The sequence below is a fragment of the Rhipicephalus microplus genome, chromosome X (genome assembly GCF_043290135.1).
Source record: "Rhipicephalus microplus isolate Deutch F79 chromosome X, USDA_Rmic, whole genome shotgun sequence".
Lineage (NCBI taxonomy): Eukaryota > Metazoa > Arthropoda > Arachnida > Ixodida > Ixodidae > Rhipicephalus > Rhipicephalus microplus.
In genome coordinates this window covers 222,559,886-222,584,994 of record NC_134710.1, presented here as the reverse complement: position 1 = coordinate 222,584,994, position 25,109 = coordinate 222,559,886, and the positions used below count along the sequence as shown (strand labels likewise).

General features: G+C 46.2%; 1 protein-coding gene across 1 annotated transcript in view; it reads left to right on the top strand.

The window, feature by feature from the left end:
• alpha-Man-Ib (alpha-Mannosidase class I b) overlaps nucleotides 1-25,109 on the top strand; it is a 122,695-nt gene that overhangs the window by 80,318 nt on the left and 17,268 nt on the right. The window contains exons 7-8 of the mRNA XM_037435677.2: nucleotides 11,886-12,009; nucleotides 23,319-23,516. Coding sequence (XP_037291574.1) covers nucleotides 11,886-12,009; nucleotides 23,319-23,516 — 322 coding nt within the window. The remainder of the gene's footprint in view (nucleotides 1-11,885; nucleotides 12,010-23,318; nucleotides 23,517-25,109) is intronic.

The window sequence follows — 25,109 nt, the reverse complement described above, 5'->3', positions numbered from 1 at the left end:
CTGTGTAATGCCCATAATCAAGGTGGTCTGAAAAATAGTCAGCGAACAAATTTCTGCAATGTTGCCTTCTTTTGTTAAACACCCCCTCTTCTTGTATCTATTTTGTTGGCAATGCGGTTTTTGGTTGCTAATTTTCACATCTTTACATTAGGAAATTTGAATAGTTGTAAGCACCACGCATCGCATGCTTAGATTTTGGGACACGCGAGGCTGCATGCTCAACATGTTTTGCACAATTGCGGCCCTTTAAAAAGGTTACTGTGGTTATAATGCACGTCTTTGCAACTCCTGCGACTTACATTATGAGCAGTCTATGCTGTATGAGGATCAACATAGTAGCATCAATGTCTCACCATTCGGAGCAACACTTGAGGTTTAGATGACTAGCCGTGGTGACAAAATAGGTACAGTGTCTTTAACACTTACGACAAAAGTGCGCTGAGCTGCATTGACGTGCGGCTGTGAAAAAGACTTTGCCGGCATAACATTAAATCATCGCCATTGTTTAAGGGGAGACACTGCTCTGAAACATTTTTTTTTAATTTTCAGTATTTCCAGCTGAAATTTTAATACAACATGTATTTTTCACAGCTGAAAACAAATATGCAATTAGTTTTTTGCTATCACTTTTAGATTTTTAAATATTGACTGTTACATAAACTTGCATTCTGCCCAGCCTTTTGACATCTTCCTCATAAAATATTGCTACAAATTTGATATGACAGCATTCCATGAAGGCCAGGGAGTGCAACAAAACCATAATTTTATTTTTATCTTCATTGGTACCAGAGTTATGGCCTTAACAAGTATACTCATTAAAAATCTGAAACTGTTGCTTAAGTTTGTTGCTAATTAAATCACTATTGTAAATAAAAATATTACATTTTTTTGGTTTTCTTGCACTAATCAATGTATAAGCTTTCAAATGCTGCAAGAATTATCACAATCCGACTGCTATATCAAAAGAAATTGTGTCAATGGCTTAGTGTGTGATGAAAAATGTTGTTTTGAGAAACAAGAAAAGAAGTTTAGGAACATGCTGAGCACTTATATTTAACAAGAAAAGGTGTGAATCGTTGTATTGACCATGTTAGAAGCCACCAGGAATGTAGTCATCATCATTCTCCTTGGTGCGCTTTCTTTTCATGGCATGCTTGAAGTTTTCAGCATGCTCATGCTTCTTCTCCGGTGCCGCTAGTCAGCGACTGTCCTTTTCTGAGCATATTTCAGCGGCCACAACACTCTGCTGCAGGTGCAGCTCCTTCAAATATGGCGGCATCTGCTCTCCCTTTGCCAGCGCTGAACCTTACGACAGCTTCGGCTACAGCAGCTTCAATGGTGAAAAGCGACGCGTGTTTGTTTTTGGACACGAGCGACCAGATGACGGAGTGCAGGCTCTCGTTTGGATTCTGCGTTTTGCCTCGCTGACAACGCTCCAGCAATTTCTTGTCAGAGAGGCGCGTGTAAATAGGCCGCAAGGCATCAACCACATACTCCGGCAGGTTGTTGCGATGATTCAGAGGAGTCTCCTGCTTGGCAGCAGCCTTGTTGTACTTGCACCATGACTCTTCACTAGTTGGGCAGTGAGAGTGCTGAGGGCTTGCATCAGTAGATGGTACGTGATAAAAGGTTGCCCAGACAGCATTGTTCATGGCCTCAATGCTTCCTTGGTTGCTTTGTAAAGCCCATCCATAATATGACGTGAGCTTTGTGATCAGCTCGCCTGTCAGTTTGCCCTTGCCGCCAAGGCTTGGCTTTCCTTCGGCTCTTTGTTTTTGCAGAAGGTTTCGAAGTGCTGTGCCCATGCGCTTATGCACATGGTCGACACAGTCCTCTTTTTCTATTGGCACGAAGCCATATACCTGTGCCTCTCGCAGACTGTTGAAGGCCCGGCTGTCTCCATCACACATGGTTGTGTAGCGGAGCCCATGTCTCTCCAATGAGCGGCCAAATAAAATTTGTGCTGCTTCCACCTCCATTTGTCCTGGCTTACTGGAGGTATTCTTTTGGCAAGCGTGACCAGCTAGCCACTCGGCATACCTTGGGTTGTCCTGCTTCGGCCCTAGCTGGCAGCCCAAACAAAAGTTCGATAGGACGACGAAGTCGAGCACATAACCAGTGAATAGTTCAATCACGGTCCTTACACAAATATGGGATGAGTGGCCCCTGGTCAGCCAAGTCCTACCAAAGGCAACGGCGACATTTCCAGGATTTTCATAGTTGAGTTCGGAACACACCGTTTTCACGGTGTTCGCGCAGTCAGTCGTCAATAATGCGCGCGGCAGGCTTCATTTTCAATTTCACATAATCCTGGTATGTCTTGGTGTGCAGGCCTCTCCGTGAAATATTTAGGGCGGAAAAAATATCGTTTAGCGCAGTTTGCCCGTTTCCTGTGCTCATTGCCGCGCGAACCGCGAGCACGTTAATTTCGAAGGGGCGGTCCGCTGCGTCCCCCCCTGCTCTCGGCGAGCTCCATACGGTCCTCAGTTTACCGCACTCGTCACATGTGAGAACAAGTTTCGCGGCTATGCCATATTCGCGGTCTTCCTTGGAGATTCTGCCAGGCCCGCCACACACACCGCATTTCATACACTGAAGAAGTTCGTTGACCAACTCTAAGCTAACGACGGTGAACGGCGTACCAGGTATTGCGGCTCCATCCGAGTTTCGAAAAAAAGACCGCTTGCGTTTTGTGGCTGACTTCGATGAAAGATCTTGCAAAACATCGCTCACATGACACTCGATGGCCACTTTTTCAGTGTTGGAAACTAGGGGAGTGTCGACGCGCACAGCTCTCGTGTGATCTTGGAACGCGGCTATCGCGTCCGCGATCGCGGGTGCCGCGGCAGTGATAGCGCTGGCACAGCCTGCTTCTTCAGAGTTCTCGGCGGCAGAAGGTCTCGCTGGTGATAAGGTGCGGGCTCTCGGACGCCGTTTTCGCCTTTTTCCGAATGCATGAGCACTCAGGAACTTCTGATGACCGCCTGCCATTGCACCGAATGCACAGCCGTTGTTAGGCCTCTACGCAAAATGGCGACTTGCACGCCGCTGTCTAGCAGACGAATCCCTTCGCGTCCAATAGGAAACCGGGAACTGCCCCTCGTGACAAAAACTCACCAATTATGTGCGAGTATTCAGTTTTTCTTTATGCGCGATAGCTGCGTTGTTGCTAGACGAAAAACGTTCTTCTACTAGGAATGGATAATATAAAAATGCGTCTTTAAAATGAGACCAAAATGGCCGCGCTACTTGGTGCGGTTCTCGCGCGCTGCGGCGTTGAATACGACCGTTTTTGAGGTGGTTTCGTACGACCGTTTTTGAGGTGGTTTCGGAAGCGAAAATGGTCATCAAACTGACTTTGCGACCCATAACTCGACAAATACGCATTACAGGGCTATAATATTTTAGGAACAGCTTCCTTAGACCTGAATGATTATGAAAAAAAAATACTTCAAAAAATCTGTTTTTTGAAAAATTTTTGGCCTCCCATACCCGTGTCTCCCCTTAAGGGGTTCTACTAAATTGTTTTGGTCATTATAGTTTTTCTCATACTGCCGTACTGTTAAATGTTTCTATGGCTCTTTTCTATGCTTGTGCCAATAGTGAATTTCAGGTTCGAAGTGAATTCAAAATGGGCGGTGATTTTGGTCGAATAATTTCGAATCGAATTCGAATAGGCTATATGACATATATAGAAAAATGGGCATATTTATCATGGCCTAACTAACCTGTACAATATTTTTTAAAAACTAAAATAAGGCCTCTGTGCAAATGCTATTCTTTTTTTGTTCAAAGAAATCGAAGCACCTTCTAGTAGTAGCAGGATTTGACTTTCGATAGAATGCAAGTGATAACCTGTAAAATGTTACATTTCAAGTTTACTATACTTAGAGCATATAAGCCGGCGTAACAAGCTTTTAAACTTAGAAAAAAAAAAAGATGAATCGATGTAAGAGTATAGTGCAGATCACTTATAACGTAACCGCTTTTTGCGCGGGACCGGTTATAACGTGGGTTTTTTTGACCACCGATATGTCGCCCATAGAACTCAATGTATAGGCCGACCGTTTATTGCGTAGGCGTGCGAAGGAGAATACCGGTTATAGCGCGGAGTTTTTAGGCGCGCGACCATAAAATCGGCAAACGGAGCACGGTCGGCACGGTTTCCCGGCGCGCTGGAACGTGAGTGGGAGTGTGAGCGGGAGGGCGCACGTGGAGACCGCCGCGAAAAGTCGAACATTGCGGAGGAGAAGAAAGGGTACAGTAGGGAGGGAGTCGGGGAGACCTTGGAAGGAGGGAGCGTGTTTTCGTCACCGTGGCGACCGTGGCAGCGTCCAATCCGGGTGCGCGCTGCGCGGAGTGGGGGTGAGAAGCGGTAGCATGCTTTTTCTTTTTTTCTCAACCTCCTTCTTTTGCCTCTTTGGATTTGCTGTGTGCGCTTTGCCGTCTCCTTGCCGTCTGAGAGCCCAGAGCTCGTGTGTTGCACAGCTCCTGTCGCCATGGCGTCGGCGGCGTCTTCAAGCTGTGTGAAAAAACGCGGTGCCTTATCGCTGAAGGAATGCGTCATAAGGGACATTGAGAGTGGCCTGAAGAAGGAGTCACTGGGGGCGAAATACGGCGTTTCTGACACGACCGTGTCGACCATCTACAAAAACAAGGACAAACTGCGGCAGCAACTGCAGCAGCAACTGCAGCAAGATTCGTCGTCTCTGTCATGGAAGAGAATATGTACGTCAAAATACGAAGACGTGGACGCAGCGCTGTTCAGTTGGTTCTGGAAGTTAGGGCTTGGAGCATCCCAGTAAGCGGCCCCATGCTCCAACAAAAGGCCAAGTGTCTCGGAGCTCTTTTAGGCCACGACGACTTCAATCCACTCAACGGGTGGATTCAGCGTTTCAAAGATCGCCATAGCATCAGCTGCAAAGTGGTGTGCGGAGAAAGCGGCACTATCGACGAGTCTATCGAAGTCTGGCTTCGCTTGAACTTGGAGAGTATGCTGTCGACCTATACTGACAGAGACATTTATAATGCCGATGAAGCTGGTTTATTTTGTAACCTTTTGCCCAACCGCACGCTTGCGCTGAAAGGCGAAGCCTGCTCCGGCCGCAAGGTCTCAAAGGAGTGCATAACTGTATTGTTTTGCGCCAATTTGGACGGGAGCGACAAGCACGGCCTCTTTGTCATAGGTAAATCGGCAAGGCCACGTTGCTTTAAAAAGCGAGAGTGCCTGCCAGTGACCTACAAAGCCAATAAAAAGGCGTGGATGACGCAGGATTTGTTCACCAGCTGACTTTGCAAGTTTGATGAGGATATGGTGGCAGAGAAGCGGCTGGTCGTGCTTATCCTCGACAACTGCACGGCCCACAACGTCAAGCCGAAGTTGACCGCAGTCAACCTAAAGTTTTTGCCTGCCAGCACCTCAGCAAAAAGTCAACCTCTCGACCAGGGTGTCACCGCAACCGTAAAGGCGCTGTACAAAAAGCGCATTTGCGAGAGAGTTTTGCTGAGCATGCAGCAGCAGCAGCCTCTTAGAGTGAACTTAAGAGGTGCAATTGACATGGTGGTCGCTTCATGGTGGCAGGTAAAGGCCGATACCATAAGCAAGTGTTTTAAGAGGCTTCGTGCGCAATGAAGAGGCTCTGGAAGACGATGAGTAGAGCGACACGTTGCTCGCCGATGAGACCCTCAGCACTGACGACGTGGGGTCGTGCCTCGTTGACAGCAGCTTTGTAACCGCCACTGACACTTTCTAAGAATTTGTCGATGCCGGGGAGTCGGAGCTTTCTGTCTGCGAGGAAGCGAGCACAGATGACACGATTGTCGCAGCGGTGCGTGGTAGTGCGGAGGTTGCAACGGACGACGAGTCGGACGGCGAAGACGATGTCGACCCGACGCCAGAACCAGATTTCCCGTTCAAAGACGCATTAGAATACCTTGCTAAAGTGAAAACGTACTGCGCGAAAAACAGTTTGAGCGAGAAATCGCTTCAGTGCTTAAGCTTTGTGGAGGACGAAATTGTTCGCAAGCATCACCAGACGAAAATAACTGCGTTGTTCCGCTGATGCCGGACTTTGTTTTCGTGCGGTGTTTTGATTGTGTTGAATGTGTCTGTGAGTGAAAAGTGTAGTAAATTGCTTTTGAAAGGTGGGTTGCCCTTTTGACATAGGCAAAGGCCGAAAAAAGCATGCTTTGGTTATAACACGGTACCCGCTTATAGCGCGGATTTTTATAACTCCCGTGATTTGCATTGTCAGTCTACACGTAATGGTCTACACTGTAATGTGTTTGGTCTACACTGTAATATGTTTACACAATATAATATACACAAGTGGTCTACACTGTAATATGTTTATTTAAAGGGACCCTGCAACACTTTTTCAAGTAGACATGGATTCACTAAAGGAGCTAATTGCTTCAAGAATTCACCGCTGCAAGTATTCTTAGAATCTGTCTGCTGTAAGCAGTTACAAAGCCCTGCCGCACGCTGCGATTGCATTCTCCCTTCTCTCGCACTGACAAAATTGCTGGAGGCTAAGCAGGGAGGGATGGTAAGGGGGCTGAAAATATGTCACGCGTGCCTCATGATTTTGAGCACGTTTTCTCTTGTTTTCTTTCAAATATGCGGCTTTTTACTGCGATCTCATTCATATGCTTGGACAAACTACGGCCCCAGTAATGGCCAACGGTCCATGCTCAAATCGGCCAATCACTGATACAAGGGCTGGGATGAGGGATTTTTTAGCTTGTACTGCAATTTGTCAAGGTAAGGAAAAGAAATTTTCAGCTTACTTTGAAAATTTATTGGTAATTTTCGGCCAGTGTGCTGCGCAGTAATTTTTTACTTCTGTTCTCGGAATTTTGACTACCGATAGACAGTGTTTTTCTACCATGCCAAAAAATTGTTGCAGTGCACCTTAAACTTTGAAGAGAGGCTTCACGGCAGTGCGAATTTTTTTGTATAGGTGCTTTCACAGCTTAGCACACCTATGCAGCAGTGAACCCACCTTTACATAAGGTTACGTGTTAATTAGTATGCAACTATTCGTTCATCACGAATACAGTCGAGCCCACATATAACGGCCCCACTTAAAACGAACAATATCTGCGTGACGTGAAAATATGCATTGGTTCAATGGCACAAAATCGCACTTAAAACGAACGTCTCCGAGCGCCGCTGGTCGGTTACAGCGAACCAAGTCAGCGGTCTGCCGACTTCCCGGGAAACCAATTTCGACCATCGATCAGGCATCGGCGAGGTGCCCATACATTTTTATTGTTAAACGCCGACCCTGCCTCTGCCGCTGATCGGTTACAGCGAACCAAGTCAGCGGTCTGCCGACTTCCCAGGAAACCAATTTCGACCATCGATCAGGCATCGGCGAGGTGCCCATACATTTTTATTGTTAAACGCTGACCCTGCCTCTGCCGCTGATCGGTTACAGCGAACCAAGTCAGCGGTCTGCCAACTTCCCAGGAAACCAATTTCGACCATCGATCAGGCATCGGCGAGGTGCCCATACATTTTTATTGTTAAACACCGACCCTGCCTCCGCGCCCCTCTAGTTGCCGCTCTCCTTGACCGCTTTTTGTTACGCACCCCTCCGTCCTTTGTCCCCCTGCTACTCTGAGCACCTCGCATCGCCAAACGAGGCTCGTGTTTTCACACTGCCACCGATCTTTCGAAGACCGGTCGGCCATCTACCCTGTTTTCGATCGCTGGTACTGTCGTTGGCGTCGCCGGCCTGGAGTGACCAGACCAGAGGCGTCGCCGGCCTGGAGTGCCAACATCGTTGGCCACCGACTGTATCTGATCGTCTGCGTCTAGTGCAAACGTGTAGGCTACCCCACAGACTCTGATAATTTGCTATTTTAGGACTTTTTCTCGCTTACTTCGCACTCGGCTCAACATGCCTTCCGCGCGCGTGCGGAAGCGCGAAAACTGCTGTTAATTTTCGCGGAACGAATCACGAAATATCGAAATTCGTAAGGCCACGCTACACCGATTCAGGCGGCCATGCACTCTTTCCAAATTTTTCTACGTGCGAGTTTCGCGGACCTCTCAAGCAAGCTGCCCAACCTGCCTCCTTCCCGTGCGTTTTGCTTTTCAAGGTCGCCCTCCCGCCGCAACCTCCCCTCTCTTTATCGCAACTCCTTGCCCTTCTCTCGCAAGTCTGCTCACCTCTCTTGACCACAACCTCTTCGCCCGTCTCCATCACTCCGCCACGCTGGCTTGAATTAGTTTCGTTTTTTGACTGGAAACGGGCCCAGAACTGTTCCACGCACTCTGGCATGTGTGTCGCGTGTGCGCGTCTTGCTCGCTCTTCGTGTGCGTGTGTGGTAATGATGGCTGACGGGAGGACTAGCACGCTTTTCCGTGCCGCTCAACAAAACATCGAAAGTGTAACCGCTTGGCTTTAGTGTAATCAGCGCATTAGGTGCTGCGTTGCGGAGTGCTTGCTCATAGCTGTTGGCCACCTGGCAGCCAACTTGCCGCTTCGGGAATCCCTGCATTCAGCTGTAGAGATGGTTAATATTTCGTGGGCGGCAGTCACTACATGCGCGTGAAACTGTTTTCGCGAGGCCGACTTCATCTACGTCGGGCCCGATGCCGAGCCTGCAGCTTCCGAACTACGGCGGTGTTTGTGGCCGCGTGTCATCGATTCCGACCTGGTAGAGCGGGCGGGACATCTGTTGCGATGGTTTAATTACGGCCGATGATGATGCCGACACTGCAGAACTGTGCACGGATTGGGGCATTGTGAATGAAGTACGTGACGAGCGATTTGGAGGAATCTGATTGCCAGAACGACGAAACTGGAGCTAGTGCCTCATGCAGTTTATGCCACAGGCCTCGGTGAACGAGCACCCTGCCGTTTTAAATGGAACTCAAGACCGCCCCTATCGCTTCTGTTCTTCGAAACATGTGGCCCCGCCGCGGTGGTCTAGTGGCTAAGGTACTCGGCTGCTGACCCGCAGGGCGCGGGTTCGAATCCCGGCTGCGGTGGCTGCATTTCCGATGGAGGCGGAAATGTTGTAGGCCCGTGTGCTCAGATTTGGGTGCACGTTAAAGAACCCCAGGCGGTCTAAATTTCCGGAGCCCTCCACTACGGCGTCTCTCATAATCATATGGTGGTTTTGGGACGTTAAACCCCACATATCAATCAATCTTCGAAACATGTGCATCACAGACTTTTTGGGGCAAAAAAAAGTTTGTGTTTTCACTCGCAACTTTTTTTAAAAGCTGTGTTTCATTTACTACGAACTTTAGGATACAGTGAACGGATGCGGCGTCACGCTCAGGTTCGTTATAAGCGGGCTCGACTATACTTCGAAATTTTCAATAATTTAAACTCGAGTCCAAGCGAATTCGAACTATTCGTTCGAAAGCCTACTCTTATCATGTAAAAAGGAATGATTCGGCAACTGTACTGTGCATAAAAGGTCGAATTTCAATTGAGTAATGTTTCACTATAACTAATTTTTTATTTTACATACCTCTTTTTAATAAGGTTTAAATATTATAACAATGTTTTTTGCTTCATGTACACATTGTCATATTGAAGTTCAACTGCACCAGTAATCAGTAGCCTGAAGTACTGTGCACATTTCGAACTCTGATGGCGTATTCTATTGGCAGCTCTCGTCCTCTGGCTTGGAGTCTGCAGATCTGAGCGGAGCTTGCAATATGTGTGGGAGACAGTGTACCAACTGAGTGCACAAGCAATCTTGGAGCAGTGCATGACACTGGCTGCCTGCGTGGGAAGCCGTCATGCAAACAGATTCATGCACAACATAAGCAAATTGGGCCATCAAATCTTTAATCTACCTTAATGCAGTGAGATCTCTGCAGACTTGTTTGCACACCTTATTTACTCAAATCTAGGCTGGCCCCCTGAAGTCTGAGGCCCAGGAAAAACGAAAAAAAAAAATTCTCTATTGTAGCTCGATTGAAACAGCAAAGACAACGTTCACAAAGAGGAAACATTTATTGAACACAAAGATGAAACAAAGTGGTTGGTTCATGATGCAAATAACTCGAGAAACAGCTAGTCTTGTTGTGTTTCCTTGTCTTTTTTTAAAATTTTTGCGCTGCTTTTAGTTATTTGCACTATAAAAGTGTCACGCTTGCCGATGCTGCGCTCATTCAGAGTCTTCGTCGCTGATTTTTTTGGCGCTGTCTTTAAACAGTGCGCAATTCTCGGTGCCATCAAGCACATTAGATATGCCGCACTTTTTAAAAGAGCACACAAAGTTCCTGGGATGTCGTCCCATGCTTCAGCCCCTCGAACGGCGTACATTTTTTCATCAGCTCCAAAGTCCCGCACGCCTTGAACATTAGACGACTCTGCAGCTAGGACAACTTTGCTCTTAAAAGCAGCACTATAATGACAGCGCCTGTTGGCATCGTTGAGCTACGCCGCACACATACCACTCAAAGTTTGACTCGATATGACAAACAGCTCGCCTCGACTACTATACCTCAGCACTCGCCAAAAAGATAAAAATGGCGGCCTCGCATGTGTACTTTAAGCAGGTGTTGGGTCGGCTGCTAGCGACTACAATATCATCCAGGTGCCGCTACTTTTTTTTCAATGAAAAATGTTGAGTTTTTCAAAATCCTCGACTCTAAGCAGAACCTGGAGTTTGATACAAAGAAATTCGAAAAATTCCAACAGCCTAGAATTGAATAAATATGGTAAGTTTGTTTGGGGATTGTTGTTGTCTAAGCTTTTACTCTGAAGGCTTTCAGTTGCAAGGTGGTGTGAGAACAGCGGTGATAATTCCTGTGCATTTAGTAGCCGCTTATGCTCCCACTTTAATGGAAAATTGATGACGCAGCATATATATTCTGTGTAATCAATTTTCCATCAAAGTTGTTAGTGGCGTCTGTGGTGTGTCTTTCCATGTGTCCGCTTTGTGCTTTCTCGCTACTCCATGATTATTAGCAAGCACCAACTAGTCCAACAACAAGTCCTTCTGCAAGACATCATACAGTTATGCCTTGTTAAGTGCATGAAAAAAGCACAGAACACTGCATATGTACAAAGTGGATCATTATGAGTGGGCGAAGCAGTGGGATCATTATGCGTTACCATAAAGACATTGGCCACTCTTGCATGTAAATGAGTTACAAAGTGATGTACAGAAATATACAAGGTTTATCGGTAATAAATGGTATGTTGTGTTGAGTTGTGAATTTTATTTTGCCTGCATTATTGCTGCTTTTTGGTATCGGGTCTCGCTTGAAGTTGGCAGTAACAGGTCTGTGCACGTTCCCCTGGTGGTTGTTGGTTGTTTCCAGTCATTCGAAATGCGTCGGAGAGCATATCGAGACGTCATGTACTGCACAAGCCAGTCGTTGTTCGTGGTGATGGTCATCATCATCATCTTTGTCAACGTCATCATCATGGCTACCATGTACGCCAGTGCTGCCAACGGACAAGCTTCAACATTAAGAAGCGTTGTCCCTAAAACCCATATGATGTTTCGAACTTTTCTCTTTGAAACTATCGCAAGCGTAAAGGCTAAATAAATAGGTACTGGCTCTGTAACCTTTCAACAACCACAGCAGCTAGTGTCACGTAGCACATCCTCTCAGCCAGGTCTTGCCAGTACTCTCACTTCGAAGTTGGAGCGTATGGGAGCATCCTGAGTGGAAGGCTGATGCTCTGAATGAAACATCTGAGCAAAGTCTGAGTGTTCGACTTGTACCAACCAAACGCACGGCCACTTTTCAGAGCCCTCTAGAGCACTCGAAAACGACCCTCTGAATTCGCCATAACTGTTATTTGTGATTAGCAGTAATTACAATTATCAACAGGTTAAAAACTGTATAATTTATGTATTTCTTTAATAGTAATGAAGAATTTTTAAATTTCATGCAGGTTGAAAGAAGACTACTTGGCTGCTGTGCAAGGCATTCAGAAGTATTTGGTTAGGCGTTCAGAGCCTAACAAGTTGCTTTTTATTGGAGAGCTTGTGCGTGGCCGCACCTTCTACCCAAAAATGGTATGATTGATTGAAATTAGCTTTCAGAAAATTTCAACAAGATAACACAGTAAAAGTTGAACATAGGCAAAAACACATATAAATGTATCTAGCCATAAGTTTACGTGGTGGTAAATCACTTCAATTTCAAATGAATGCGGCATCATAGCCAGTTTGAGGTGCAATTACTCTAGAAGAAAAAAAAATTTTTCGTGACTCAATTCAGCGTGCTATCATTATGAAAATAAATGCAGTATGAACAATTGCACAGAAGCTTTCTACGATTACCCCATATAAACAGTGTAGCAGATTTTGAAGGGGCCTCTCTGAGCTCATCACTTATGGTCATGTGTAGCAGACATAAAGCCCTTGGTGTTCTCATGATTCAGCTTACAGTACTCAAAATCCCTTTCTGCGTTTAGTTTTTTTTGTTAGCATGAAGCTTCTGAATAATTTTGCCAAACTAGATTAAATCTTGCTTTCGTGACAGATGTTGTGGTTTTTATTATTTGCGTCCAGTAAATTCATCTTGTTCATGCCTGCCTTTCGGTTTTTAACGATGATCAACTTAGTTTTGTGTCCACAGATTTTCGATTGCCCCAAGAATTTTTTTACTGTGATAGTTTTAATCTTAAATGTGAACCTTGGATTTTAGAGGTGCTGCAACACTTTTTAAACATCGTCAACAAAAACATTGCTTATCTGTAGTCGAGGCTCTTGTGAACATGTGATCCGAAAAATTATTGCACTGCTTTATTCAGGGACATTGAAACTTTGTGTCAAAAACAGCCAAAAATTACATACTCTCTTTTCTGAAATATGCTAACTACACTGCAAGTGGGCCTAACAATGCAGCAAGTAGGTGAGACAAGTATTAGCTGCTTTCATGAATGGCGCCCCGCCGCGGTGGTCTAGTGGCTAAGGTACTCGGCTGCTGACCCGCAGGTCGCGGGTTCGATTCCCGGCTGCGGCGGCTGCATTTCCGATGGAGGCGGAAATATTGTAGGCCCGTGTGCTCAGATTTGGGTGCACGTTAAAGAACCCCAGGTGGTCGAAATTTCCGGAGCCCTCCACTACGGCGTCTCTCATAATCATATGGTGGTTTTGGGACGTTAAACCCCACAAATCAATCAATTTCATGAATGGCATACGAGTGGATAGTCTCAGAAGCCACATGTTGTGCCCTTGTAAGTGCTGCAGCCATCACATGTACACACTGTGCTTGTATGAATCAGCAGTAGCAACGAATGCATTGAAAGAAGTACACTGTCATTCTTATAAAAGGGAACACGTGATTGCGTGACCTGCTCTCTACAACAGCTGCCTGCAGTATCTTGCAGCGCTTGTCCAGCGGCCATAACTCGTTTCATTTGCCAATAGATGACGCTAAAAGCCACCCTCTTTTCTTTTGCTGTCATTTGATGATGGTCCTGTAGGCAGCTGCCGCAGAGCGCAGGAGGCCACGCGCTCATGTGTTTCGTTTCATATTAGAAGACAGCGTACAGTAGACTCCCTTTAAGGGGGGAGGTGGCATTGAAAAAAAACTTTTTTATTTGTTGACCTACAGCAATGAAATTTGGCATGCATACTCATAAGTGTCTCGAATAGGGAAATATGCAGATTTATCATGATAGCTTTAGTAGTTCTCAAGTTACATAATGCTACATGGTCCAATTACATGGTCTGCTCATGGAAAACCTAGCGCTGCAACAAAACATGCCAGGAAGCTGCGAATGGTGTTGATCTTTACTCAAAAGAAAGCTACAGGGTATGGCACTCTCAGAATTTTTTAATAAGTTCTCTCTTTTTTTAAGAGACCATCATGGCTGTCGACACACATTGTCAGAAACAGTGGCACGGACAAATCATCGTCTAGAAAAATAACAGGGTCATAAAACAGAAATTGAAGATTGCTGTACCCACAAGCAGTGTTCAGGGATTCAGGAAAAAAAAAAATCAATCAAAATTGGTCCAGTCATTCCCGTGCTACTCTTTCCACGAGCAATACACAATGTCCAAAACAGACTTGTGAGAAAAAGCCTGTTGAAGTTTTCGACAGGCTTTCTTCAATGAAATTTTGTGTTTCTCGTTGGATATTGATGAAAATTGGCACAGACACTAAGAATGACCTCGCAGTGCTTCCATAAAAAACAGAAGCTTTCTACGATTACCCCATATAAACAGTGTAGCAGATTTTGAAAGGGCCTCTGTGAGCTCATCACTTATGGTCATGTGTAGCAGACATAAAGCCCTTGGTGTTCTCATGATTCAGCTTACAGTACTCAAAATCCCTTTCTGCCTTTAGTTTTTTTTTGTTAGCATGAAGCCTTTGAAGCGATACCACAAATACTTTACGAGAAACAAATTGTTTCTTCAAAACCATGTGGAGGGACTGAGCATAATGTTGAAAAAGAAACAGTATTGAGAAAGCTGCGTTTAAAGTTTCAACTTTTCTTTACGTCTCTAAGACACCAAAAAATTGTGATCTCAGGTTTGTCTTATGATATTTGACTTCTTTTCATGATTTACTCCTTTTCATGATTTACAAAAAATAAGTATGGATTTCAAACCAAGTTCTTTGTATGAAGGAGTGGTGTGAAAGGTATGACAGGAAAGATTGTAATTGAATAAAACCATATACTGAAATTATTACACATATTTTTTTGTACTGAAGTTGTAATTAGCGTAATTAAGTACTTGATTACAAATATTCACTGAACTTTTCTTTATTTGGAGAGAGGTTTATTGCATCGGAAAAATGGATCACACCATGACGGCCTATGCCTTCTTTCCAAATAACAAAGTTATGGGCAGAAGACTGGTGTCACAGAAATTTCTAGCAGTATAATTAATGACGCGAAACGGCGTATAAAAATTCGTGCCCCTGATTCATACATGCTCTTTCGTCGCTCTAGCCATGAAACGCATCATCATACAGCCGGTTGCGGAATTTCTAATCTACAGCGATTCATTAACCTGGGAACATTCATAGACGTTCGTGGCGATATCAAGCACGGCTCCAAGCACGTCTGAATCGCATCACAAAAGCTTATTGACAGCGCTTCATATGACCGTGGGGTGCGCGGCCGCGTGGACAGTGCAGCCGGCGCGTAATGCACTTGCCGGTGGCGTTAGATGACGATGCGCGAAATGTGTAACTACGAAGACAAAAAGTCGGCGCGCACTGCACTTGGCATCGCACTTTCGAATGACGCGCGAAACTGCTAGCCACTGTTCCGAGCAATCCTTGGCAGTGAGGGGGGGGGGGGGGGGTGACGAGCTTGACCGTGTTGTCCGCTGCCGATGCGTAAAATGCCCGTACGTGATTCAGAGGAGCTCGCGAGTGATGTGGTACATTCCTTGCGAAGAAGCACGTCGCCATGAATGCGCTAGCACGTCGTTCCTGCCTGCAGTCTCGCTGTCGGCGTAGTTAGTGCTAAAGACGACTCCGATGACGTGCGGCACTCGTAGACCGCGCGCCCGCTCGTAGTGCCGTAGTAACCTGATCGCGCATCCGCTTACTGCTCGTAACCTAACCGTAGTTATATCTTAAGTCATTATCAAGCCGTGAACATGTCACGAAGTGGCGATTTTCGAGTGCCATGTCCTCACGACGCACAAGCAGCAGACGATCTCCCGGAGCGGCAAGTGCATTACGCATCGGCTGCACTGTCCATGCGGCCGCGCACCCCACGGTCATATGAAGCGCTGTCAATAAGCTTTTGTGATGCGATTCAGACGTGCTTGGAGCCATGTTTAATATTGCCACGAACGTCTATGAATGTTGCGAGGTTAATGAATTTCTGTTGATTAGAGTTTCCGCGATTTGCTGTATGTAGATGCGTTTCACAGCTAGAGCGGCGAAAGAGCATGTATGAATCAGGGGCACGAATTTTTATACGCCGTTTCGCGTCATTAATTATACTGCTAGAAATTCCTGTGCCACCAGTCTTCTGGCCATAACTTCGTTATTCGGAAAGAATGCATAGGCCGTTGTGGTGTGATCCATTTTTCTGATGCAATAAACCTCTCTCCAAATAAAGAAAAGTTCAGTGAATATTTGTAATCATGTACTTAATTACACTAATTACAACTTAATCACAAAAAAAATGTGTAATAATTTCAGTATATGGTTTTATTCAAATACAATTTTTTCTGTCATACCTATCACACCCCTCCTTCATACAAAGAACTTGGTTTGAAATCCATACTTGTTCTTTGTAAATCATGAAAAAGAGTGAATCATGAAAAGAAGTCAAATATCACAAGACAAACCTGCGATCACAATTTTGAGGTGTCTTAGGAGGAGGAAAAAACCTTTATTGATGCTGGCTGTGCTGCCAGATAGCCCTTGTCCCCACCGGGCTGGTTGACATCCCTAGTCCGGGTCGTCATTAGTTGAGGCCGCCACCCGAGCCCGCAGGACTAGAGTTCGCTGTTCCTCTAGTGTGGAGCTATTGAGTAGGGTTGTCTCCCACTCCTCTTTGGTGGGGTTGGGAATGGGGGTTTTGGGTTCATGTGGCAGACCCAGACCATATGGTAAGTGTTGGCCACTTCCCCTCAGTACTGGCACTGCCCACTTATTTTTCTGTCGTAATATTTGAGTATGGCTGGACAGAGCAGCGTATTTGTCTGTAGGCACCGCAGGACGCGCTACTCCGTTTTCGAGAGTCCCTTCGCTGGTGCGGGATATAAGCGGCATTGCTCAATGTAGTATTCTTCGATTTCTCGAAGTCATGTTAAAGGTGTGGGACGTTCAGGTCTATCAGGGGAACGGGGAGTTTCCCGGGAAGTAAGCACGCGGGCCGCTGCATGTGCAGCCTCGTTACCCTGTAGACCCTGATGTCCCGGAGTCCATAGAAGACGTTTTAGGTATGGATCGCGGTTCCTGATGCTGAATTTTAAAAGTCTATTAGCCAATGGAGAGATTTCTCCTGCAAGATAGCCCTTGCAGGCTCTTCGAGTGTCTGTAACTATTTGTCTTGAGTTTGCATGGGATACTGCCAGTGCAATGGCCACCTCCTCCGCCTTACTTGAGTTTGTGGCTTTGAAAGTGAGGCCGTCCACCTGCGTTCCTTGATGTATTACCGCCGCCGTGTAGTATCCCCTAGGTGACGGCCTGGCCACATCGACGTAATAGACCCCATTACGGAAGCCAAGCCGTTGTTCAAGTGCCTCAGCGCGCACTTGCCTTCTACCCTGGTGCGCCTCCCTGGTCATATTGCGGGGAAGCGGGGACACCCAGAGTTTTGTTCTCCAAAGTTCAGTAATACGCTCCGCGTTTTCGATTTCGCATTCGTGCCGGATCAAGAGGCGGTCCAGTAGGCGGCGCCCGGGGGGCGTCTGCGTAAGACGCGTATATTGATTTGTGAGGTGGGCTTCTTGGAGATCTTGTATAGAGTTAATGACTCCCAATGCAGACAGTTTTTGATTTGAAGTGCTGATGGGTAAATCAAGTGCACGCTTAATTACTTTCCTAAGAATATCATCGACTCTGTTCTCTTCATGTTTAGTCATTCGTAAGTGCGGTATTGAATATAGAATCCTGCTAGTTACAAAAGCATTGGCGAGCCGAATCGCGTCCCTTCCTCGTAGCCCCCCCGCGCTTGTTTGACACTCGGTGGATCATGTGCCCTACCTGTTCTCCAATTTTTTCTAGCTTGTCTAGCGTGGTGCTGTTTTTTGTTCTGTTGTGAATTGGAAGGCCAAGGATTCGTAGTTCTGAAACCTCTCGTATTGTTGATTCTGATACCATCAAGTTCAGGGTTGTCCTATCTTTAACGTTTTCTCTGATATGCAGGAATTCAGATTTGGTTGGAGTGCACTGCAACCCACTCTGGGCCACATAGTCCTCCACAATAGAGGCGGCCTGCTGCAGGCGGTCTTCAATTTCTCCTAAACTGCCCCGATTCGTCCAGATTGTTATATCATCGGCGTATATTGCATGATATATTCCTTCCACTACTGCCAATGCTTGCGGGAGCTTCATCATGGCAATGTTGAATAGCAGCGGAGACAGGACAGCTCCTTGCGGGGTTCCCCGCGTCCCCATTTTGAATGGTCCATGTTCCTCGTTATCTATGCGAATGAACGCCAGTCTCTCAGAGAGGAAGTCTCTGATGTAGGCAAATATTTTCTTACCGCAATGGACACTACTCAAGTTCTTCAGGATGCTTTCATGTTTAACGTTGTCGAATGCGCCTTTAAGGTCGAGTGCAAGGATTGCTCTGTCGTTGTGCGCCGAAGGAATGGGTTGGATAATGTCTCGTTTTAGTTGCAAGAGGATATCTTGCGCAGACAGGTGTGGCCTAAAGCCGAACATCGAATCTGCGAAATGCCCCTTGCTCTCGAGGTACGTGGCGAGACGGTCTCTAACCATTGTTTCCATTAATTTGCCGGCACATGAAGTTAATGATAAAGGTCTGAGGTTGTCCGTGCTGATTCGCTTGCCTGGTTTGGGGATGAATGTGACAACTGCTGTTTTCCATTCAGTTGGCAGTGGTTGGCCATTCCAGATCGCGTTAATGTACTGCAATAGATGCCGATAAGAATCGTCTGACAGATTTGCTAACAGTTTTACCGTGATCAGGTCTCGGCCCGGGGCAGTGCCCCTGCGCATTTTTTTCAGTGCTTTCAGATCGCACATTTCAAAAGGGGCATCGAGCTGACTGTTTTCTCTACCTGCGTATTCATATGCGTTCCTGTTGGGATCCGTGGTGCGACATGGGTATCTAGCACACAAATCATCAGCCAGCTGGGAGTTGGTTCCCTGAAAACTATGCAGGGCTCGACGGAGCTGCTTTTGCGCTTCTTCTCGGGTTTGGGCGGGGTCCACGGGAGTTCGAAAAAGGCGCCACACTTTCCTTGTATTCATTTCTTTAGCTACAACATTGCACCGTTCTATCCAATTGGATTCGTTCAGTTGTGCAGCATATTCATCCGCTTGCTTGCTCAACTCGGCTATTCTAAGATTAAGCTTGCGGTTGAATTTGTTTTTCCGCCATCGTTTAGTTAAGCTTCTGCGGGCATCCCAAAGGTGGAGCAGGTACTTATCGATGGTGGGGGTGTCTTCCGTTGTCTTTATAGTTTTAAGACACTTGGAATTGGCTGCAAGAAGCTGTTTTCCCCATCCCGTATATCCTCCCGCCCCTGGCACAGAGGGGATCACCTGTGAGCGGAAGGCTGTCCAACCTGTCAGCTTAGCTTGGCTCCATGTTCTACGGCCTGTGTTGCCGGAGAGTGTGATTCTGAGGAGACAGTGATCACTGCCGAGCGTTTCTTCTAAGTTTTTTCATGTTGCGTAGGAAATGTTCTTAGTCAGTGATAGATCCGGGCAAGTATCTCGGTTTACAGAATTCCCAATTCTAGTGGGTTTCATTGGATCTGTGGGAAGCGATAGACGAAGTGTGGATATGAGTTCTGGCAATTTCCGTTCCTTGGGGACTTCGCGGGTGTAACCCCAATGATAGCTGGGGGCGTTAAAGTCACCCAAAATCACCAGTGGGTTCTTATCTGCTTCCTTAATCGCTTTATAAAACATTTCCTTGAAGACACATTGCCTAGATTTTGGAGAACTGTATACATTTAGAATGTACAAGCTAGGATCTCGTCTTTTATTGGGAAGGACATTGACCATTGTGTATTCATGGGCCTCTGACAGATCAAGGTCTATCTGACAAGCGGTATACTCCTTGTGTACGAGAACACAGGTGGACGCACTTCGCTGAAATGAGTTGTAACCAGGCAATTTCGCCTGTAAGCAGGTTTCTTGTAGCGCCAAAACTGCAGGGGTAAAATGTTGATTTTGCAGGAAAAAGTTAAGAGTGGCCCTCTTTTTCTTATCTTTAAACCCCCTGCAGTTCCACAGGAAACTATCGAGTTGCTGTTGTTTGGAGCTTTTATTATTGTGTTTAGAACTGCCTGCCATCATGGATTTATTATTGAGGAGGTGTCATTTTCGCCACTGCAGCCAGTGTGGGAGCCTGGAGAGGCGTGGGGGACTCAGTTTGGTTTGTTAACGACTGGGCTATGTTTGGACTCAGTTTGGTTTGTTAACAACTGGGCTATGTTGCTCTCGGATTCAGAATTTGCCAGGTTACGATGAACAATTTTGCGTCGGGGTTGTTCTGTTGTCTTAATGCTAGTTTTGAGTTGGTCCAATTGGGGTGTGAGCCAATTTTGAATGGTTTGTAGTACACTGGCTGTGAGAATTGGCAAAACGCTTTGCTTGAGGTGTTGCATAGCGGCTTGAACTGATAGGTTCAGCTGCTGCGGAATAATGTCTTGTACTGTAAGCTTGGTTTGTTCTAGGATAATTTTGCTCTGCTCCTCAAGTTTAGCCTCTAGTCTGCTTAGTCGACCTTCTATGTCGTTCGAAGCACCTACTACAGTTTTAGACACACTAGTGTTACCCGATACGTCTGACTGAGTGTCCTGCTCATCGTCCGAGCAGTCGGAGGTGTGCATAGCCACCGGTTCCGACGGTGGTGGAGGAGTAGCAGCCTGCGATGCCTTCAGCGCCCGATTTTCGCGTTCCAGAGTTTCAATGCGTTTTTTCATGGCTTCCAATTGTTTTAAAATTTCAAGATTGGAGGGGGAGGCAGTGGTGGTGGTGGGAGACTGAGAGGGGACCCCTACCCAATTGCTCACCTGTTTGGGCGGGTTTGCCAGTGACGGGAAATCCTCGGCGCCGAAGGTAGACGGCCTCGACTTCTGTCCGGCTGGGGCTTTGATCGGCTTGGGCTTGATGTGCATGGGCTTCGCTTTTTCGTCAGTCCTGAGGGGTGCTGAGGGCTCTTCTTGCTTGTTTTTTAGTCCATGTTGCCACTGTGGTAGAGCGGACTTTCATGTCTTCCGGAATTTTTCGACGCACTGCGCAGAGCCGGTGAAATGGTTTTCACCGCATATAAGGCACTCGGGTTGACAGTCGTGCTTCGCTGGGCCTTCCAGAGCGAGTTCCACCTTCGCGCCACAGTGAATGCACCGCTGATTGTCCGGATTGGGGCACGCATCCGGTCTGTGGCCCACCGTTCCACACCGGTAACATGCCGGAATCGTTTTCTTGTAGTAGCGCACTGGCACGTTTTCACAGCAGTAGTGAATGAATCTTGGAACGCGGCGTTCTTTGAAGGTCACCACTGCAATGTTGGATGTTCCGAGTTTCTGCACATACAAAATTTCGCCGTCGATCTACTCGAACTTACGTCGAAGGGATTCCGAAGTTTCATTGTCTGCGACGGTGACGACACCCTTGAAGGTTTCCCCGCCTGATTTCAAATGTCCTTGAAACGGTACCTGGCGGTCTCCGATCGTCAGCGTGATGTCCCCAATGAGCTTCGAGGCCAGGCTTTTCGTTTTCACACTTACAACGATGTTTTGGTCCCACACCGGCCACACGGAGATACCAGCATTCATGGTGCTGCCGGTGAAGCATTGCACTGCTGTGCCAATCCCGCCTGGGCCGAACGCAGAGTGTAGATCCATGGTTATTTTGGGTTTAAGCTCAATAACCAACTCGTCCGACCGGATTCGAGGCGTGTGTGTTGGCTTCCACGTCGCCAGCTGCCGCGGGGACTCAACGCAAGCTGCGGGTGTTAATCCTGTTTTGCGAGCCTGTGGCTGGGCGGCGGCCGTCCAGCCTCGGGGCTTCATTTTAGTGAGCTTCTCTTGCAGTTGGCGAACCATGATCTGAAGATTTTCGTCTTCACCTGGTATGGGGTCTTCCCGTGTTTCTGCCACCTCGATGTCAACCCACTGCACCGTGCTGGGGTCGTAGCCTGTCTTCGTGGACGCTGCCATGGCTGGGGAGCCCGGGCGTAAGCCTCGTCGGCGTTAGGCTTAGCCGGGCTCGGGCGTCGCGGGATGTTCAACCAGTCGTAGATTGGCGGGAAATGGGCCTACCTGGATAAAATAGGTATCCAGAGGTTCCTGATGGCTTCGCCGAAACGCTGAAACCAGTTTCTGGTAGATATTTGCCAAAAGTCCACAACATTCGTCGATTTCCGACGGAGCCGACGTGTCATGCGTCTCACGCGCACGCTGAAACGCCGCGTCTCCTAGGTGTCCTAGAGAAATGAAGAAAAGTTGAAACTTTAAACGCAGCTTTCTCAATACCGTTTTTTTGACATTATGCTCAGCCCCTCAACATGGTTCAATGAAATAATGTGTTTCTCGTAAAGTATTTGTGGTATCGCTTCAAACTTTTTATGGAAGTACCGTGAGGTCATTCTTAGTGTCTGTGCCAATTTTCATCAATATCCAACGAGAAACAAAAAAGTTCATTGAGAAAAGCCTGTCAAAAACTTCGACCGGCTTTTTCTCACAAGTGTGTTTTGGACATTGTGCATTGCTCGTGGAAAGAGTAGCATGGGAATGACTGGACCGATTTTGATTCTGTTTTTTTTTTTTCTGAATCCCTGAACACTGCTTGTGGGTACAGCAATCTTCAATTTCTCTTTTATGGCCCTGTTATTTTTCTAGACGATGATTTGTCCGTGCCACTGTTTCTGACAATGTGTGTCGGCAGCCATGATGATCTCTAAAAATAGAGAGACCTTATTAAAGAATTCTGAGAGTGCCACACCCTGTAGCTTTCTTTTAAGTAAAGATCAACACTATTCGCAGCTTCCTGGCATGTTTTGTTGCAGCGCTAGGCTTTCCACGAGCAGACCATGTAATTGGATCATGTAGCATTATGTAACTTGAGAACTACTAAAGCTATCATGATGAAACTGCATATTTCCCTATTCGAGACACTTATGAGTATGCATGCCGAATTTCATTGCTGTAGGTCAACAAATGAAAAAGTTTTTTTTTTCAATGCCACCTCCCCCCCGTGGTGCTGTTATATGTGCGCTCGGCTGTATATATTTATACGTGAATGACGGCGGTGGCGACGGTGACAGCAAAACCCAGTCGAGATTTTTCATATGATTGCTATCGCAATAAAAGCGGGAGAGGGCAAGACCGTGTGCAGCGGTGCAACCTTTGGGTGTCTCATCACCCCCTTGCCATTATCCCCCAATGTAGCCTCCAGTGCACTCATGACAATGAACACAAAAAAGGGAAGGCTCGATGCGCCTCAAAACTCTACCTCACAGATTTTAATAATTTTTGGGGCAGGAAATTCATGGGACAGGGTCGAATAGCAAGGTCATTCTGATTGAACTGAGAAAGATGTTGCAGGGCCTCTATAAGGGAAAACTGTGGTTGTAAGAAAAGGCACGAAAAAGAGCTGCACTAAACTGCGGTGAAGATTGGAGTCATGTTTGTAGATAAGACTAGGGAGTGCATTGGCTACCACTGTGATGTAATTGTATTGCTAATTGCAGGACCACTTGGTGTGCTATTTCCCTGGGACACTCATGCTGGGCCATGTTGTTGGAGGAATGCCACAAGCTCACATGGAACTGGCTTTAGAACTTATGGACACTTGTATACGCATGTATTCAATCAACCCAACATTCTTGTCACCTGAGATTGCCCACTTCAACATGAAACCACAGGGTACTCGTGATATCTTGATAAAGGTTAGTGCACTGTTCCTCTTTTAAAGACGATAGTCTTTCTTGGGGACCTTCGATGCAAAAATTTTGATCTCTCTGTCTGCACATTTGTTTGTTTGTCCACTCTTAAGGGGGGACGCAGCTTTGGGATCGCGAAAAATGGCAAAAAAAAAAAAAATCGATTTTTTGATAATCAAGTTCTCAGTTTCTGGAGCACTTTTTCTATCTGATTCCAAAATATCTACACTGAAAACCGCGCAGAAGTGCTTCGGAAAATTCGTTTCACCCACCTAGGTAGCAAAAAGTTTTCTGGAAATGGCGAGAAAACGGCGTTTTTCAAAAAATTATAGCTTCGCGATGCTTCGGCCGGGAGCCGGCTTCTTGGGCTCATCGGAAAGAGCATTTCTCCGTGTTTAACTTTCCCGCCTCAGCTGGCTCCTCCATTTAACAACAAGCGAGCAAAAAGCAAATGTTTGAAGGTCGTTTTGAGGCCCTTGATTGCCAAGTGCAGTGCGTGCCGATTTTTTGTCTTCGTAGTTGCACATTTCGCGCATCGAACGCCGCCGGCAAGTGCATTACGCGCCGGCTGCACTGTCCACGCGGCCGCGCACCCCACGGTCATATGGAGTGCTGTCAATAAGCTTTTGTGATGCGATTCACACGTGCTTGGAGCCGTGCTTGATATCGCCACGCACGTCTATGAATGTTCCGAGGTTAATCAATTGCTGTAGATTAGAGTTCCCGCGACCGGCTGTATGATGATGTGTTTCACAGCTAGAGCGGCGAAACAGCATGTATGAATCAGGGGCAAGAATTTTTATATGCCTGTTTCGTGTCACTAATTACACTGCTAGAAATTCCCGTGCCACCAGTCTTCTGCCCATAACTTTGTTATTTGGAAAGAAGCCTTAGGCTGTCATGGTGTGATCCATTTTTCTGATGCAATAAACCTCTCTCCAAATAAAGAAAAGTTCAGTGAATATTTGTAATCAAGTACTTAATTACGCTAATTACAACTTCAGCACAAAAAACTATGTGCAATTAAATCAGTATATGGTTTTATTCAATTACAATCTTTTCTGTCATACGTATCACACCACTCCTTCATACAAAGAACTTGGTTTGAAATCCATACTTGTTCTTTGAAAATCATGAAAAGGAGTAAATCATGAAAAGAAGTCAAATATCACAAGACAAACCTTAGATCAGATGTTTTAGGTGTCTTAGAGACGTAAAGAAAAGTTGAAACTTTAAACGCAGCTTTCTCAATACTGTTTCTTTTTTAACATTATGCTCAGTCCCTCCACATGGTTCAATGAAGAAATATGTTTCTCGTAAAGTATTTGTGGTATCGCTTCAAAATTTTTATGGAAGCACTGTGAGGTCATTCTTAGTGTCTGTGCCAATTTTCATCAATATCCAACGAGAAACAAAAAAGTTCGTTGAAAAAAGCACGTCGAAAACTTCGACAGGCTTTTTCTCACAAGTGTGTTTTGAACATTGTGCATTGCTCGTGGAAAGAGTAGCATGGGAATGATTGGACCGATTTTGATTCTGTTTTTTTTTTCCTGAATCCCTGAACACTGCTTGTGGGTACAGCAATCTTCAATTTCTGTT